At 29.1% G+C, this 19,060-nt stretch overlaps 5 protein-coding genes across 5 annotated transcripts; 2 read left to right on the forward strand and 3 right to left on the reverse strand.

The window, feature by feature from the left end:
• Positions 1-1,725: 1,725 nt before the first annotated feature.
• On the forward strand, positions 1,726-5,181 carry MKS88_001935 (BSD-domain protein; the record flags this gene model as incomplete). Its single annotated transcript, XM_067214905.1, has 1 exon — positions 1,726-5,181. The coding sequence occupies one exon, from the start codon at positions 1,726-1,728 to the stop codon at positions 5,179-5,181; it is 3,456 nt and encodes a 1,151-aa protein (XP_067074236.1).
• Positions 5,182-6,177: 996 nt separating this feature from the next.
• MKS88_001936 (type II NADH:ubiquinone oxidoreductase) lies at positions 6,178-7,431 on the reverse strand (the record flags this gene model as incomplete). Its single annotated transcript, XM_067214906.1, has 1 exon — positions 6,178-7,431. One exon carries the CDS (start codon positions 7,429-7,431, stop codon positions 6,178-6,180), a length of 1,254 nt encoding a protein of 417 aa, XP_067074237.1.
• Positions 7,432-10,285: 2,854 nt separating this feature from the next.
• Positions 10,286-11,413, reverse strand: MKS88_001937 (SUMO-conjugating enzyme UBC9; the record flags this gene model as incomplete). Its single annotated transcript, XM_067214908.1, has 4 exons — positions 10,286-10,414; positions 10,566-10,648; positions 10,880-11,000; positions 11,267-11,413. 4 exons carry the CDS (start codon positions 11,411-11,413, stop codon positions 10,286-10,288), a joined length of 480 nt encoding a protein of 159 aa, XP_067074238.1.
• Positions 11,414-14,170: 2,757 nt separating this feature from the next.
• Positions 14,171-15,178, forward strand: MKS88_001938 (ribonuclease H2 subunit C; the record flags this gene model as incomplete). Its single annotated transcript, XM_067214909.1, has 1 exon — positions 14,171-15,178. One exon carries the CDS (start codon positions 14,171-14,173, stop codon positions 15,176-15,178), a length of 1,008 nt encoding a protein of 335 aa, XP_067074239.1.
• Positions 15,179-15,759: 581 nt separating this feature from the next.
• Positions 15,760-18,468, reverse strand: MKS88_001939 (heptatricopeptide repeat-containing protein; the record flags this gene model as incomplete). The annotated part of the gene is made up of 1 exon (XM_067214910.1): positions 15,760-18,468. The coding sequence occupies one exon, from the start codon at positions 18,466-18,468 to the stop codon at positions 15,760-15,762; it is 2,709 nt and encodes a 902-aa protein (XP_067074240.1).
• Positions 18,469-19,060: the final 592 nt, after the last annotated feature.

Below are 19,060 nucleotides of genomic sequence, written 5' to 3' on the forward strand. Positions count from 1 at the left end.
AAGAACTACATAAAATTATAATTATAAATAAATTGTAAAAGCGTTATAAAAAAAAAATATACATATATATAAATACCCGTACTGCACTAGTAATGATGGCAGTAATACATTTGACATAACAACAAATAAACACGTATTTATTAATTTAAAAAAAAAAAATTTCTTTTCCTTGAATGATATAAAAAAAAAATAAAAATTTCGACATGTTCGAATTTGTTATGTACTTAAGAAAAAAAATTTTCATGTATAAGTAAAGCGTAATTAGTATATGCTATGTCACCATATACCATTTTTTTCTTTTATTTTATTCTTTCCCATTGTAATTCATTAAAAAGTAAAAATATACTACATATATATATGTATATATACGCACGCGTACAGGTATACGTGTTCATATACGTATATATTCGTATGAATACATATATATGCATATATATATATATATATATATATATATTATATATATATATATATATATATATATATATAAACTACGAAAATGTGTATGTGTGAGTACTTTATCGTACAAATCTTAACGCGAATTAATTTTCTATCGTGTATTAAACTATGAACACCACTTAATTTTTTCTGTAAAAGTTAATTGACATATATATATATATATATATATATATATATGTATGTATATATATTTATATATATTTACTTATATATTATTAACAATATTGATATAAAGGAGTTTGTTTTAAATAAATGAAATTGTTTTTTTTTTTTTTCTGCTATCCCTCTTTCTTTTGCATTTCTTCGCCTTTCCTAGTAAAAAGTATTAACAATTAAATTTGGAAGGGGGAGTGGAAAAAAAAAAAAAAAAGAAAAAAAAGAAAAAAAAAAGTAGATACTACTTGGTTTAAAATGTCGACAGAAGAACATTCAAAATATTTATAGTATAACGTTTTTCCTTTTTTTTTTTTTTTTTTTTTTCCCCTTTTCTCATATTTTTTTCCTCTTATCATTTGGAAAAGATATCATTTTAAAAAAAGTCTACATCAATTTTAGCACGCCTTGGGAGCATATGTTGTGTTATATATATATATATATATATAAATCGTTTTAATATTTCTAATTTTTACGGCACTTAAAAAAGTTTATTTTGATTCTCAGCAACTCATAAGCAACAAAAGGAAGAAAAAGTTCCACATCGTTTGCTAAAAAATATACACGTGTATATAGTACGTTTACGTCTATATATATATGTATCTATGAATAGGTACAAACATGTATTTATACTTCTTACACTTCCTGCTTTTCTATATATTTATATTTTTATGGTTTGTTTCTCCATTAGTAAACCATTCTTAATTTTTAACCTTTTTTTTTATTTTATTTTATTTTATTTTTTTTTATTTTATTTTATTTTATTTTTTTTTATTTTATTTTATTTTATTTTATTTTTTTTTATTTTATTTTATTTTTTTTTATTTTATTTTATTTTTTTTTATTTTATTTTTTTTTTCGTTTCCCTTTTTTTGAATTTTTTGTTGAATTAATTTCCTCTTTGTCTTAATAAATCTCATTATGCAAGGTGAACTTCCTGTCCTTTAAAAAGTGCATCCTTTCAAGAACGAAAAACAGTAGGGGAGGTTCATTTTTGAATTGTTCCCTTGTTTTTGAATTATTTGATCTAAATTTTTTCATTTATTCCTTAATTTTTGCCAATTTTGCTCCGAATATTTGCCCATTTTTTTCCCCTTTTTTTGTGTATAAACAATGTACTCCCTGTGGAAAGAGGTAAGTGACCAAATAAAAAAAAAAGCGGAAAATTTAAATACGACATTTCAAGAATTAGGTACAAACAATATTACTAAGTCGAGTTGTAATAATGAAGAATATAATAGCGATGGTAAAATAAGTGAAAACAATGAAGACAAAAGTTATAAAGATAGCTTACAGGATAAAATAAATATCATAAATAATAAATATATAAATAATAAAGACTTTTCGGAGTTACACTATTACAATGAAAAGTTTATGAGCGGCTTTAACAATATAAAAAAAATTGTAGGGGATATATATAAAGATAAGCTGAATAACACAAGTGGGGATAGCAATAACAGCGGTAATAACAGAGGCAATAGCAGCGGTAATAACAGAGAAAATAACAGAGGAAATAACAGAGGCAATAATAGTGGAAATAACAGAGGCAATAATAGTGGAAATAACAGTGGCAATAACAGAGAAAATAACAGAGGAAATAACAGAGGTAATAACAGAGAAAATGGTGGCACCAGTGGCAGCACTTATGGAAGCAGCAAAATTAATAGCAGCACCAATAGTAATAAGAATAGCAGCGGGAACAACTGTGGTAACCTTGGAAACGATGCGGACGACAGATCAGCAAGTAATAAAAAATTTTATCTCTCTAAAATTGTTCCATGGAAAAAAGCAGATATTATGATTTCGAAAATTTACAGGAAGAAATACGACCAAGGATTTCCATTAAATTTACCTGATCAAAATTTGAAAAAAGAGGTGTATCAAAAAATATTAAAATTAAATTTAGATAGAAATAGAATATATAATACCAATATTTTACAGGATTATAATTTTAACTGGTTAAAGAAAAAAGAACAAAGTGAACAAATCATGAAAGAAGATAATAATTTATTAAGCACCAAAAATTTTTTAGTTCCTTTTTATATGCATGAAACTGATTTTTGGAAGTCGTACTTTTTTAACATTGATATTATATATAACGAAATTGCCGATGCCATTTACGAAAAGCATGTGAGCAGACAAATGAGCAAACAGTCAAACGAACAGATAAACATGCTAAGTGGTAGCTCTAATTCGGCCTTTCCCTTGGATATCAGCGGATTCAACAGTCAGAGAAACTTTCACAGGGATGAACACAATAACATTCGAAGAAGCAGTCGAAACAGTCGACGAAGCAGTAGACGAAGCAGTAGACGAAGCAGTAGACGAAGCAGTCGACGAAGCAGTCGACGAAGCAGTCGACATAGTGATCTCCGCGTCAGTCCCAATGATGGTAATGCTCAAATCAATATAGACCAAGCTTGCATCCCAAAGAACGAGAAATCCTCTGAACGTAGTAACCAATGTAGTAACCAAAGCTGTAAAGGAACAAACAGAGTAAGCACCGGTGGGAGGTTAGAAAAGGAAAACAATGCAGTAAACTCACTTGATGAGAAGAGTTATGCTACTAAAAGAGATCATGATATACACCTGGATACTATAGACAATTGTGCTAATTTAAAAAGTGTAAATAACATAAATAGCTATACGAATTCAAATAGTTTGTTTGAGTTAAATCATTCTATAAGTAAAAAGAATAAAGAAAAGGTGATACTTAACAAAGAAGGAGATACATATTCAAGGACTACGTTACGTGGTAATCCTCATAATAATATAATTGGTTTATCTAAGAAAGATAACAGTACAGATGAATACGTATCAATGTCGTCATTTGATGGAAAAGGTTCCATAAAGAAGACCAAAATAAATGGGTTAAACTTCTATATGGACAGAGATGTTTACATGCACTTAAGCGAAAAGATGAGCAGCCTGAACAACTTTTTGGCTCATCAAACGCATACTCGTAAAAGTTGTAATAATGGTAGTGATATCACCCGATGGTGTAATAACAGCAATGGTAGCAAAAAAGAAGACACTGGCGTATCCTCTGATAAATTTCACTGTGATAGCATTTCGTTTGAAGAACAAAATAGTGATATGCCCGAGCAAAATGTAAAACTAAATGATGCACCAAATTTAAGTGCTCCAATAAAGGAGATGCTCATTAATGAGGGTACTCCTCTACAGAAGGAAAAAAATGACAAAAACGAGAAAAATGATAAAAATGATAAAAATGATAAAAACAATAAAATACCATCAGAGCCTAATTCAGAACAGAATTTAAAATTATTGAATGAATCACATGAAGTAAGTGAAAGGATTTGCGGAATGGATGTTCAGAGTAACATAGACCAGCATTCCTGCTTTTACCAGGGAATATGTAATTTAACAGTAGATGAACTGTTCCATAGTAATTCTAATATAAGAGTAAATAACTCAGGTAGAAATGAGAACAAGCAGCAGCAAAGATTCGCTACGGAAGAGAACGAACATGTTATAAATAGGAAAGGAATAGAAGCAGAACGTGTAGAAGTAGAACACGTAGAAGTAGAACACGTAGGAGCAGTGTCAATACATGATAACTTGCCATGGGAAGGTATGGTACATATTGGTACGGCAATCGAGGAAGGTTCATGCAGAAAAGTAAAGGCGTATTCCTCGCACGAGATAGAAACAAAACGAAACGAACTTGACAAGTGTAGTTTAACAACAAAAAATATATTATCAGGAGGAATAAAGACGGATGAAATTTTGTTTTACCCCAATGAACTTGATAATGTCGTTTCTACTGACATGAAAAATAGAGAAAAGCTTGTTCCTATGGTTGATAATCTTAAAAAAAAAAATGAATCATTAATTTTTGAGTTAAAGGAAAATAATAGTGAACCATTGCATTCATTTCGTAATAACATTGATGTGAGTAGCATCGTGAATGGTAAAAATAATGAAATGGATAGCAATAAATATAAGCGGCATGTAGATTCTATATTTCCCTCTACAAAGGAGGCAAACTTTTTAGGCGTCCATGAGAATTACATAAATAGGGGAAATAATTCTGGTTCAAACTACGGTAGCAACAATATGCTTAGCTTTAGTTTCAATATTAATTCTAATGGTTCTACAAATGAAATAGCTAATGAATGGGAAGGTGAGAATACATTTGTTCATAATAACCAGCACGGTACAAGTATATTGGAGCTGTCCAAGGAAAGGAACAAAATGAAAGAGGAAAGAGTAGTGGAAGGAGAGGAAGACGAGACGGTGAGTGTAAAGGAGTATTCCCTGCCCGTTGAGCATATTAATAAAATAAGCTGCAAACGAAATAACGAATATTATGAACACGGGAAAAATGTAGAGATAAAGAACAAGATGAATGTTGAGGGTAACTTGGTGGATGTGTGTTCGAATAAAATAAAAAATGATACATATGACTTGTTTAAATCAGATGATATAAACATAGACGATATAAATTTTGCTGACGATATGGAATTTGATATAGACTCGAATAAATTTGACGCTGCGGAATTAGAGCAGTTTGAAAAGGACTTGTTAAATGCTTCAATTATTTGAAGCCCGTACATATGTACATATATATATGTGTATATGCCTACATGCATACATACGTACGTACGTGCTTACTCCAGCTTTACTATGTATCGTACTGGCGCCATATGTACACGTATTAACCACATTTGCATTAATTGTGTTATTCATTCAAGTATCCCGCACATTTATGCATATGTTTGAGGCACATATTTATTATCTTATGTTTTGTATGGACTGCTTTTCTTCTTTTTTTTTAATAAGTATATATGCGTCTACTAATGGATTTACTTAGTAACAAATGCTTCGACTAAACAAATGTTCTTTGCTGGGGCAAAAGGAAAAAAAATGAAACAAAAGAAAAAAAAAAAAAAAAAAAGATAAAAAAATTGCAAAAGCAGTTAAATAAACAGTGGAATAATAAATATGGCAAAGAGTGACATAATAAATAATGCATTATACAGTCTAATAAATAAGGGGAATATAAAAATATATATATATATATATACACATACATATGTTACGTTCCGCGTTATCTTTTAGAATTTTTGCTTAGTTTCCCTCCTTTTTTTTATTTATTCTCGTTATTCCTTAGTACATATGCACATATATATATAGGCATTTTCAAATTCACGTGTAGTGCTTTTGCTTTTTTCTTCAAAGTTTGAGATATATAGCAACTGGTGCTTGCACGCAGATACACAACCTGGTACATCATGCTGGATCTTTCACATGAATGATCGTTCTCATGAGTTGTTACGCACGATGGTACAAGCATGTGTATTTCTACATATGCACTTATGCACGCTTACTTTTCACAAAGTGCAGCACTGCCGCAATACGGAATTGCAAACAGTGCAATTTAATATGTACAAATAACACTAGCAGTAAGCAGCATCAGCATAGAGTAACATTATCCATTCATACGAATATGAAATAAAAGGCTTTCTTGTGTGTGTGTATGTGTGTACATGGGCATATGTGCATGTGCACGTATTTGTGCTAGTGGACCCATTTTCCATATCACTTAACAAAGGGACGCCCGCATATCCTCGTGCGCAAACTGTCGATGAAAAAGAAGTAACGAGTTTTCCATGTTAGCATTAATTGAATATAGACCATCCTCCAAAAGGTAAAGGAAAAGAGACCTCCTTTAATTTCGTAAAAAGGAAGATTTGCAACGGCTTGATGATTTCCTATATATGCTAAAGAGCCTTTCCATTTTTCTTGAAATGATGGAATGAGTAACTGATCATTTTTACCTGGTAGAATATGATTAAATACATGAGACAAATAACGAGCTTCTTGTTTAGCATTTTGTGCAGTCGGGCTCGGTGATTTATAATGTTGATCTATTTGATATAAATAATCATGAAATTGTTGTTCATTCATATCCCCTGTTTTATTTTTTATATAATCCCATTTGGATTCACTTACCTGTGGAAAGGTCATTGCCAATTTTTCTGCTTTTATTTTCAAGGTATCAGATGTTAACTTAGAACAATTTAAAAATTGAATGATTTCATTTGTGTGGTGATGTAACTGAAGTGGTTGTATTTTTTTACAATCTCCTATGGCAAAGATATTATTAGTATTTATTCCTATAACGTTTAATTGAGAATTGACATTTAAAATTTTATTATTAACTTGTTCAGGTATTTTTTTTAAAAAATTATTAACAAGTGGTGTTTGTGCTAATCCACTTGCCCATATAATTAGACCATATGGAATTTTTTTCTTTTCATTTTTATTAACACTTGACTGAATGGTAAAATATTGTTCATCTACCTCGGTTACATAATAATTTGTCAGTACATTTATATTTAAATTTTTAAAATTATTTTTTGTAAAATCAGATATGCTTTGTGTAAAGGTTGGAAGTAAATTATTCCCTCCCTCAATTATACTAATAGAAATAAGTGGGAAAATATCATCATATTTTTTTCGGATTTCCTTATTAACAAAATCAGCAAATTCCCCTGCTACTTCTACACCGGTAGGACCACCTCCTACAATCACTACATGAAGCATATATTTTTTTTTTTCATCTGATATTACATTATTTTTTTCAAATGTACACATTTCTAAATTTTCTAAGAATTTTCTTCTTATCCGTAAAGCATCATCTACATCTTTAACAAACAAAGCATATTTTTCTACCCCTTTAATATTAAATGAGTTTGTCTTTGCTCCTACTGCAATTATTAAATAATCATACATAATATTTACCTCTTCATTGTTACTATCCATACATTTTACATATTTTTCTTTATACATTATATCTGTACATTCGAGTTGTAAATAATTACCTGAACATCCATTTTTTTTTAAAAATCTGCTCACACTTTCTCTACATGCATTTACACTTAACGTACCACAACATAAACATGGCAATAAAGGAGTAAACGTAAAATAATTTCGAGGAGAAATTAAAGTTACATCGTATTTATTAAAATCAATATTCAACAAAAAATTAATACCTCCCCATCCTGACCCTAGTACTAACACCTTTTCCTTCTTCTTATTTTCCTTACCATCGTTCATCCAGTTTTTTTCATACGTATATTTTATTTTTCTTAATAAATTATTAATTTTATTCTTTCGAACGTTCATTAGCATGATTTGAGATTTATAATATGGACCGAGAAACGCGGCAGGGAAGGGTAGTGATAGTGGTAGTGGTAATGGTAGCGATAATGGTAGTGGTAATGGTAGTGGTAATGGTAGTGGTAATAGTAGTGGTAATAGTTGTGGTAATAGTAGTGGTAATGGTAGTGATAATGGTAGTTGTAATGGTAGTGGTAATGGCAGTGCTAATAGGTAGTGGCTAGCAGTTAGCAGTCAGTGGGTGAAGAGACAAATACACAGACAAAAGGGAAAAAAAAAAAAAAAAGGTACAAAATTATAATTAGCGCGAAAAGGCATTATAAAAAATTACATATCAGGACTATGTATATCTGATGTGGTTTTCACAATTTTCGTAAAAAAATCGAAGCTCTTCGTTCAACCGAGAAAAAGAACAAGGGGTTTACTATATGTCCACATATATACATGCACACATATGTATCTATACATACATATATATATATCAATGCCGAAAAAACTAATAAATTAACTAAAAAAGGGACTTCTATAAACAGCTCTCAGCAAATAGTGTTATAGATGCACTTACATACGTTTGCAAATGTGTGTGTATATAAGTATACATGTACATGCATGCATATACATGTACATTCGTGTGTATTTAGGTGTGCATGCATGTTTATAAATATATACATATATATACATTATATTATACATTTTTTTATGTATAACATGATTTTATTTTCTCATTTTCTTGTGATGATAAAAATTTTCAATATCAAAAATATAACAGCAAGGACTGATTACATTTCAACCATTACGTGTATCCATTCATTTGATTTCCTATGTTCTCATACAAAAAACATATTTATATTAATCCTTTACCCTTATCTAATAATTTCCGTTGTAAGTTGGTACATGGGGGCATGGTATGCACGTACGTATATACCTATCTATCTATATATAAGATATATATGTATGTACATATACATATATATAAACATATCCAATATATCCATATGTATGTACATTTAATATATACAAATATGCAAATTCAATTTTAAGAATTCTCGAAAAAAGTTGTTAAGGTATGTTTCTTATTTTTGCTTCCTTCTCTTCTCTTTTTTTTTTTTTTTTTTTTTGTTAACATTTCGAATGTAGCAATTTCTCGTAATATAAAGTAAATCTATTTTTTAAAGATTTTGCATAAAAACAAAGTTGGGTTGACAAGATAATGAAGGTAAAATATACGTGCTTAAATGACACACATATACATATAATCATGCATACATACATATATACATACATACATACATACTACATACATACATATATACATACATACATACATACATACTACATACATACATACATACTACATACATACATACATACTACATACATACTACATACATACTACATACATACTACATACATACTACATACATACTTACATACATACTTACATACATACCTACTACATACATACATACATACATACAAACATGTACATATATTTGTAGGAAAACATACATGCGCAAAAAGGGTGTACTTAATAAAAAAATTTATTAAAAAATAAATTAATACCTACTTCTTTGTATTTCCTCTTTTTTTTTTTTTTTTTTTATATTATTATTCCGTAGTATCCCTTACAGTTTAACACGTATGAATGCATATGTATTTAAGTATATATATGTATGTTTATGTATGTATGTTTAAGTGTGTACGTTTAAGTACGTTTGTTCAAGTACGTTTGTTTAAATACGTATGATTATGTACGTACGTATATGCATGTATGTTTGCTTACATGCGTATATACACCATCACCATGTTGGAAAATAGGCGCACGCACATATATTTTGGGTTATAATAAATTATTAAGTACATATCATATCATATGTACACATTTTTTTTTTTCTTTTTTTTTAAGAATTAAATAACCCATTTGAGAACAACATAAAATTGATGTGTACATATGAAAGATAAACATTGTAATTATTATGTACACATAAATTTAAGACGCGGTTATATAAAAAAAGAAAAATAAGAAAAAAGTAATATCAGCTATTAAAAAAAAAAAAGGAATGCATGATAATATACTAAAATTTAATATAAAAGTTCGCCAGGTTTCTGTTTTTGCCATTTGGGCATATATATATGCAATACGTAAACACGCATAATATTAAAGCAAAATATTAATTCAGCAAATTAAAAGGTTAAAGAAAAAAAAAAAAGAAAAAAGAAAAAACATACACATGTATATATAAATACATACATGTATAAATGTGTATATGTATATATTGGTACATTAATTTTATGAACTATTCATAAGATTTTGTGAAGGTGACTAACTAACGGGAAAAAATTTGCTCGTTCATCTTTTGCTACCAAATGTTCTACATCCGCTACTGCACATGTGTGTACATATATATATATACATATGGTGCAAATTTTTTTTAATTCTTGTATGCACATGAACACGCCATAATTATTCTTTCTTTTCCCCTTTCCACTTTTCCACTACTCTGTATCCTCCTTATTTGTATCGTCAATCCTTCGGTCTAAATTCTAATGCCTGCTTTTTTACTTTTTTCTCGTACGAGTCTCTGTCCTGTTGATACAAAAGGAAAGGCTCCGCTTGAGCCGGGGAATTCGGGTTAGGGTTGTCCAACAAATCCTAATCAAAAGTAGATGGTGAAAAAAAAAAAAAAAAAAAATATTTCATGTGTAATATTACATGTAATATATGGAGTATAAAATGCACAAACGTTATTGCTCATACACATGTTCATTTTATCTTATGTACATAAAATGGCGAGTAAATTTACTTGAATCCCTAAAAGAATTTGTTTAATAGTTATCGATGGTTTCCAGTCTTCGTCTTCATTTAAAATGGACAGACATACCGTCCCTAATGAAAAAAAAAGGAACAACAGAACAAAAAAATTAACAAAATATGAACAAAACATGTTAACGAAACCTAGAAAAAAATACTGACAGAATATGATCAAATGATTGCTCGAAGTTGCATCATAACAAGTGCTAGAGGAATAACAACGCGGAGTAGTCAAGAAACGTTATAAGAAGTGTACATAACTTCTTAACAAGATGAAAATTCTTTTAACATTTTCTTTTTCTCTACCTGATGGATAAATATTTGGATGAAACAGCACAGTTGTAAATTTGCATTTTGGAGGTTTGCTTGGATAGTCTTCTGTAAATTCCATCGTCAGGGGAAATTCACCCCCTTCCCATAGACCCCCCTACAGAGAACAAATAAAGCAATGCTACTTTTGTGAATAAGAATATTCCAGAGTGTGCATAGAAAGTACTAGTTATTACTATGCACCCATGGATGCAAATTATTCATATGAGGATGCATGTACGGATGTACGTAAGTGTGCATTTAATCCACAAATATTTGAGCGCCTCTACTATTAATACGGATAAAAAGTACTCCTTTGCTAACTGTTACGCATAGATATACATAAATACACATTATATATGCATATGTAACACACGTTCATACCTTTTTTCCTGGAATTTTGCATACCCATTTCATAATATCTAATCCTTTTCCATCACTCATGGGACTATATTTTGCTGAAAATCCTGCAGGATGATCTTTCCTCCACTCAGCCCTCTCCTGTGCTAACCTCTTCTTAGCAATAGACATTTCTTCTTATTAGAAAAAAGAAGAAAAAAAAAAAAAAAAATCTCTCACTTCATATAACTCTATTTGTTTCCTCCCTTTTAAATGAAAACTCATTCGTTCCTACCTTTCACGTTCTGTCAGGATTTACTGCTCAGTGATCGCTGCTTATACCTCCAATTATAGCTTATTCGTAGTAAGGGCGTTAGCACTGGGTCTTTAATGTCTATCCTTTTGATGCTACTTCTGCCTGACGTTGTGGATGGTTTTAGTTTTTTCCTTTTCTCTTTTCTTTTTGCTCTTTACTCTTAAGTCTGTTAGCTCTCTAATTTTTCTTGTTTTAATTTAAAGTTCATAACCTTCTTTATTTTATACAACATATGCGATGTATCATTTGATGATAACACGCTGTTCTTGTGGCATTTAGTTAAACAGGTTCACGTAAGTACATATACTTATATGTAAATATGAGCACCTATGTATATGTATATATATATATATATATATATATATGTGCATACATATACATGCATATATACTATTTGACAAAAAAAAGGCTACGTTGCAGTATTCACAATGTACGATTATATATTGTTTCTTTTTTTTTTTTTTTTCTGTCTCTTTTTGGTTAGCCCGCAAACAATGTGTACATGTGATACAGTGGTGATAAATACAATAAAACTGTAAATGAACGATATAATGACAATTATTTTTAATTTTATTTTTTTTTATGTATATATATTTATTATTAATTATGTCTAAGTGTAATCAAATATAAATTTTAAAAAACAAAAAAAGAATCCTCATTTACACGAATGTTTCGTGTAATTCTTCCCTTTCTTTCACTTACTATATACGTTTATATATTTTTTTTTTTTTTTTTTTCTTTTAAAAAATTAAGATAGTAATCTGTTGAAAATTATAAAAGGTAGAAAAAAAAAAAAAATATATATATATATAAACGTATAAGGTGAAAGAAAGGGGGAGAGGGAACAAAAAAAAAAAAAAAAAATGATGAAATAATGAAAGTAATAACGAAACGATTCATGGGTGAGTAATATACATATATGGATAGAAGAATAATGATTATTTAGCGAAAAATAGATGAATGACAGAGTTATTTAATATTTGTATATATATATATATATATATACTCCTTCAAACAACAAAAAAATGCATATATCATCGATAGCAGTTTATAAAAGTTTTAATCAATCTCAAGTTTAAGAAAATAATTAAGGGTACCAAAAAAGTAAAAAAGAGGGAAGTAATAAATTAAAATAATAAAATAAGCAAAATAGCAAAATAGCAAAATAGTTATATAGTTATATAGTAAAATAGTAAGATTAAATATTCAAATAGTGAAGCAAATAAAATTAAAAAAATTAAATATACGATTATACTATATACAAACATAAATACATACAGAGAGAGAGATAACGAAAAAAAGTTAAATTTCCACACGTTTTTATTTTGGCCCCTTTTTTTTTTTTTTTTTTTTTTTTAAAAAGAAGAATATTATTCTATTCTTTTAAAAGTGAAAAACTATTTATTGCAATTTTACTATTTGTATCTTTTTTTAAAATATTCCAGAACATTTGTGTACATGTTCTTTTTTTTTTTTTTTTTTTTTTTTATTATTATTAAAAATCTGAATTTTTTTGTTCTCAGGGAATTATTTTTCTGACATGTACATCTTGAAGAGGTATACATACACACGTATACCTATACATACATACGCATACCTATACATACATACGCATACCTATACATACATACGCATACCTATACATACATACATACGTATACCTATACATACATACGTATACCTATACATACATACGTATACCTATACATACATACGTATACCTATACATACATACGTATACCTATGCATACACACGTATACCTATACATACATACGCATACCTATATATACATACGCATACCTATATATACACACGTATACCTATACATACATGTAATCCTGTTCCCGTGTGGTACATCATGTTAATATTAAATCGTATGTTTATGTACCCGTCCACGTATACATATGTGCAAACAAACAAACATCGAAGCATTGAGTATATTTTATAAAAAGGGCATTCGGTATAAAATGGAAGCATACAAATACTGCTTATCTGTCATTTCGGATATGTTGTGTGTTTAAAGCAAGAGTATTAATGCATACGTCTACTTTTCTTCTTTTCATTCCCATTACCTTTTTATATATCGTTTAAAAGAAAATAAAACAGCTAAAAAATATATTAATCAAAAAATAAATTAATTAAAAAATAAATTAATTAAAAAATAAATTAATTAAAAAATAAATTAATTAGAAAAATAAATTAATTAAAAAATAAATTAATTAAAAATACAAAATAAATAACAAAAAAAAAAAAAAAAAAAAAGACGTGAATAATGTATGCTCTTGAATTGTTTCCATAACACCATAGGAGATAATAAAGTTCCAAAGAACTTTAACTGTACCGTAGTTGGATTGTTTAAAAAAAGAAAAAAAAAAAAAAAAAATTATCACAAATACATTAATTAATATTGCACATTTTTACAAATGTAATAGTGTTATATTTCAGAACCAGGCGCAACATCATTTTTACTTTCCCTTATTGTATAAGTAAACAAAGAGAGGAAACGAAAAAGAAGAGAACAACGAATAGACGGAAATAACCTGGAAAGCTACACACAAAAACGGAAATAACCTGGAAAGCTACACACAAAAACGGAAATAACTCGGACAGCTGCACACAAAGACGGAACAACATGTACTCCTTTTTTGGGGAAGATACTAAAGAAGAAGAAAAGCTGCTGCAAACAATTTTAAAAAGTAAGGATGACGAATTACCTGACATTGTCAAAGAAATTACAACCTCCCATTTAGTCCAACGTTTGAAGAAAAAGGAAGAGGGAAGTGTTAAGAGTGAAAGCACTGATATATTTCCTATTAAAAACGAAAATAGTAGTGTTACTAATAGTGAAATGGAGGTGATAACAAATAAGAATAAGATTAAGAAAAAGGATTATGGGATGGGGCAGGATCACAGGAAAGACGACCCCCACACATCTGACGAATTATTGAACGTCCATTTGAACACTAACATTTTTTCGTTTCACATAAAGAGAAATGGCAAAATTAATGCGGATGTTTTCTTTCTGCCATATAAGAGTAAAGATAATAAAGATATGATTACTGAGTATACGTATAATTATGACTATTACGATATTTATCCAAAAAATATTGAAATGACGAATAAGTGCTTTCATGCTAATAAGCGTAAATTAGAACAAAGCGACGAATTGTTACCTGCAAATAAAAAAGTGAGAGTAAAGCAAGAGGTAGTTGAAGGTGAGGAGGGGAAAGAAGAGCGCCATGAAACTGACGATATGCTTAATAGTTCAAAAAAAAATAATGAACATGAAAATACAAATTTTCAAAAATTTTTGGTACACTTCAGGGGGAGATTATTTATTGGCAATAATGTTAAGTACGCCTTTTTTAAGACAAAAACGTATTTAGCTACAATACAGAATTGGGAAGCGGCGAAACGGGAGGGTGAAGTAGTAGAACGGGAGGACGAAGAAGGGGAACTGTTGTATGCTAATAAGAAGATACAGACTTATAACTTAATTAATGATGCCACATACTGGAAGCAGGATGAATATCCTGATATATCGGATCAAAATATTCAAAAACTTCTCTTTTTTCTGATTGTACCACCTCTAAAGAGTTATAGTGAAGGAGAACAAACGGATCATGATGTCGTTTTTTAGTTACATATAATGATAAAAATAAACATGGGAAAAAAAAAAAAAAAATTAAATAGAAAAAAAAAAGAGGCAAAAAAATTAAAAAGAAAAACAAAAAGAGGAAAAAAAAAAAATAATAAATAAAAAAAATAAATAAAAAAAAAAATAAAAAAAAAAATGAAAAATAAACATATGAAAAAATATTACCATTTTTTCATTTCATTTGAGAAAAGTTCAAATTAAGAAAGCGAAGAGATATGCGGAACAAAAGGCGTAAGACATGTAAAAAATTTGTGGAGTATAACATATAGTAAAATATTACTATACATGGAATGTAATTACGATGGAATGGCTAAAAATGCAGCATCAAGGGATAGGAGCAAAAAGCAGCCACCACTGTTGACATAGGTGTTTGCGCTATTTTAGAATTAGTATATACGTTTTTATTATTATTATTTTTTTTTTTTTTCCCATTTTTTAATGCTGATAAAATGATAATTCTTTTTTTTGTTGTGATAAAATGATAATTCTTTATTTTGTTGTGATAAAATGATAATTCTTTATTTTGTTGTGATAAAATGATAATTCTTTATTTTTTCGTCTATTCAAATTTGAATGCAATTTTTATATAGTGATAACGTTTTCAGTGATATGTAAATATTTTTATTTATAATTTTGTTCTGAATATCCGTATCTAGGTTACCAAACGGGCTAGTTGAACTACCATTCCTACTGTTATCACTATTGCTACTTTTGCTAATACTTTGCTTCCATTTTTTGGGGTATCCTGCATGAGCAGCACTAGCACCATGGTCATAAGGGATCCATTCAGACGAGTGAAGCATTTCCTCATTGACATGAATGATGTGATGTAGATGAACCGCTAGTACGTGCGAATATATATTCATCTGACTAAGACTATTTATTAAAATTAGAACATCCTTCATCTTTTGGGCATCGTGTATGATTTTACCCTTTAACATTTCCTCCGATTTGTTTACTATCATTTTTGTTATCTTGTCATTTTTAATTTTATTTCTGGCTAAGATATAAGATGATAAAGATATATCATGCAAATTAGCTGTATGAATTAATTTTTTTAGATAAATTTGAAACAAATAAAATATGTCTTCATTGATAATTTCCAGTTTGGTGTAATAGTATAAAATATTACACAGGATAGATATATTCATTTTTCTCATGTTTAAGATAACCTTTCCGTTTATCTCTTTCATTAAATGCGAGTTGCTAATGTAATCAATGTTCTTTGTATCGTTATCACACTTATGTGTACCATTTTCATAGTTATATGCACCGTTATCACAGTTATGTGTACCATTTTCATAGTTATATGCACCGTTATCACAGTTATGTGTACCATTTTCATAGTTATATGCACCGTTATCATAGTTATGTGTACTATTTTCATAGTTATATGCACCGTTATCATAGTTATTTGCACTGCTATCAGTGCTACCACTGATATCCTGATTACTAACGTTATATTTACGAACATTACTCCTGTTATTGCGCAAATACACTATGCTGCTAAGTATAAAACTCAGCTGCTGCTCATCACAAGAGTGAACCTTTTTTCCAATTTCTGTAAATACGTTAGACACATATGTGGGATCTGTTTGTATGTTCAATTTTATGTACGCGTTAATAATTAATGACAAATGTCGAATAGTTGCAAAATGAATTTTTTTATTTATTTCTTCACTAATTATTTTTAAAAATTCATATGGTACTTTAAAAGGAATTCTACAACATGCATTAACTATTAATGACAAGGATTGTGTATTCATCTTTTCAATGTTTTTAGTTATTTGTATTAATAACATAAGAAAATAATTTTTTAATAACTCTCTACAATTTTGTCTATTAATCAAGTCATTTTTATCATCCTCTTCTTTTACACTGATAGTCTGTTTTACTCTTTCATTACTCTTGTTCTTGCTAATATCCTTGCAACTAACTTTCCCTTCTTCATATTTTTCGTTTCCCTCATTACGTTCGTCGTACTTTTCTGCTATATCTGTAAAAATTGTTTTATGGTTACGTTGTAATTTTTCACTATTACTTGTATATGATGATGCCCATTTACTCTTATCATCTTGCCACGCGCATCTTTCAACCAGCTTACTTTCGTTATATACATACTTGTTCATAACATCGTCTATTTCTATTTCATCATTTTTCTCTTTTTCTTTGTTATCATTCACATTTAGAGAGCTTATTTTATTTGAATACATTTCTATAGGTTCATTGTCACCCATTCCTCTTTTGTACGTTCCCCCACAAATACTCTTATCATCCGAATGGACTTCACTATATTTTACAAACTGATCGTTACCTCCACCATTTTGTTTCTCTTCTTCGTGCGTTATGGTAATTATATTGCTGCCCCCCTTTCGTTCAAAGAAAAAAGAGGGAGTCTCCTCAATCCCCTCCTCAATCCCCTCCTCAATCCCCTCCTGCGTATACTGCTGCGTACGCTGCTGTATATGCTGCTCTGTACGCTTCTGGGTATGCTGATGCGTATACTGCTTCTTATCCTTCTGCCTATTCGGCCTCTCCCTTGTTTTATGAATCTCATCATTGCTCTCCTTTTCCTCTATACAAATTTTTTTCAACTCGTCATTTTGATTTATTAAAAATTCGGGGGACGGTTTGATAACTTGACAAAAGGAGTTTAGCAGCATAGCTAACCCTTGGGGAGTACAATTGTTTTTATACTTATTAAAATTTTTTAAAAAAAAAATTAATAATTCCATAGACAATTCGCGTAATGACTGATCATTACTATGTCTGGTATAAGCATTTAGAGTTATAATAACTGGAAACGAATTGTCCTTAATTTTTAATTGTACAATATGATTGAATATTAATACGAATAGTTTTTTATCAAAATAGTTTAAATTATTTAGTGCATGACTTATGTGTGCACATGCTAAAAGATCAATCTGATGTATTTTTTTATTTTTTATCAATTCTGTAAATTTATAAATTATTTTAACATCTCTATATTTTACCTTAGCATATGCATATAATATTCTTCCTATTTCTTTTATATCAAAACTAGCACAAATTTTGTTTGCCCTTTCACTTAATTTTTCCCATGTTATCTTATCATATGGACCTTCATTCGAAACCCTCTCAAACGTTTTGGTAATTCTGCTATGACTCATCCATGGAATACCAGCTAATGTATCGTAGGAAACATTTCTCCTGTTTAGTAAGTACGCAAAAAGATTGCTCTGTTGTCTCTTCTTAAACAATTTTATGCTTAAGCTGTATTTATATATTGTCATAGCTAGATCTACAAAACGCTTTTTTTCGATAGAACCACCCGTGCTATTAATCAAAACACAGGTAACAAAGTAAAAGAAAACGAGAAAAAAATAAGAAACATGCAGAGAATAAAATTAAAGATACTTTAATAAATATGTTCCTAAAACTTTGACATACTATGTGAAACATCAAAAAAAAGTAAAGAACAGCTTCTTCTTATTATAAAATAATCCGTTTTGTGCTACCTTACTGCACTTACAAAATAACACACCAAACGCTAAAATTTTCTTTTTCGCAGGAACACGCAATAATTAAAATTTTTTTTTTTTTTCCTATAGCGATAATGATGTAACAACGATTTTTTATTCATATTACTTACCTTTACTATTTTGAATAAATGAAGAAAAAAAAAAATTATCATAATTATAACAGCAGAAATGCATAAAAACTTGCTTTTTTTGCCATTGCAAGACTTAAGATTTATTTAAACGCATGCTGATTTAATGCCATCTGTAGCTTTTATGATTTCGCACATATACAGGTGTTTAAGAGCTTAAAAAGTTGGAACATTGGAATGAAAACATAGATAGATAGATAGATAGATAGATAGAT

This window comes from Plasmodium brasilianum, chromosome 7, assembly GCF_023973825.1.
Source record: "Plasmodium brasilianum strain Bolivian I chromosome 7, whole genome shotgun sequence".
Classification (NCBI taxonomy): domain Eukaryota; phylum Apicomplexa; class Aconoidasida; order Haemosporida; family Plasmodiidae; genus Plasmodium; species Plasmodium brasilianum.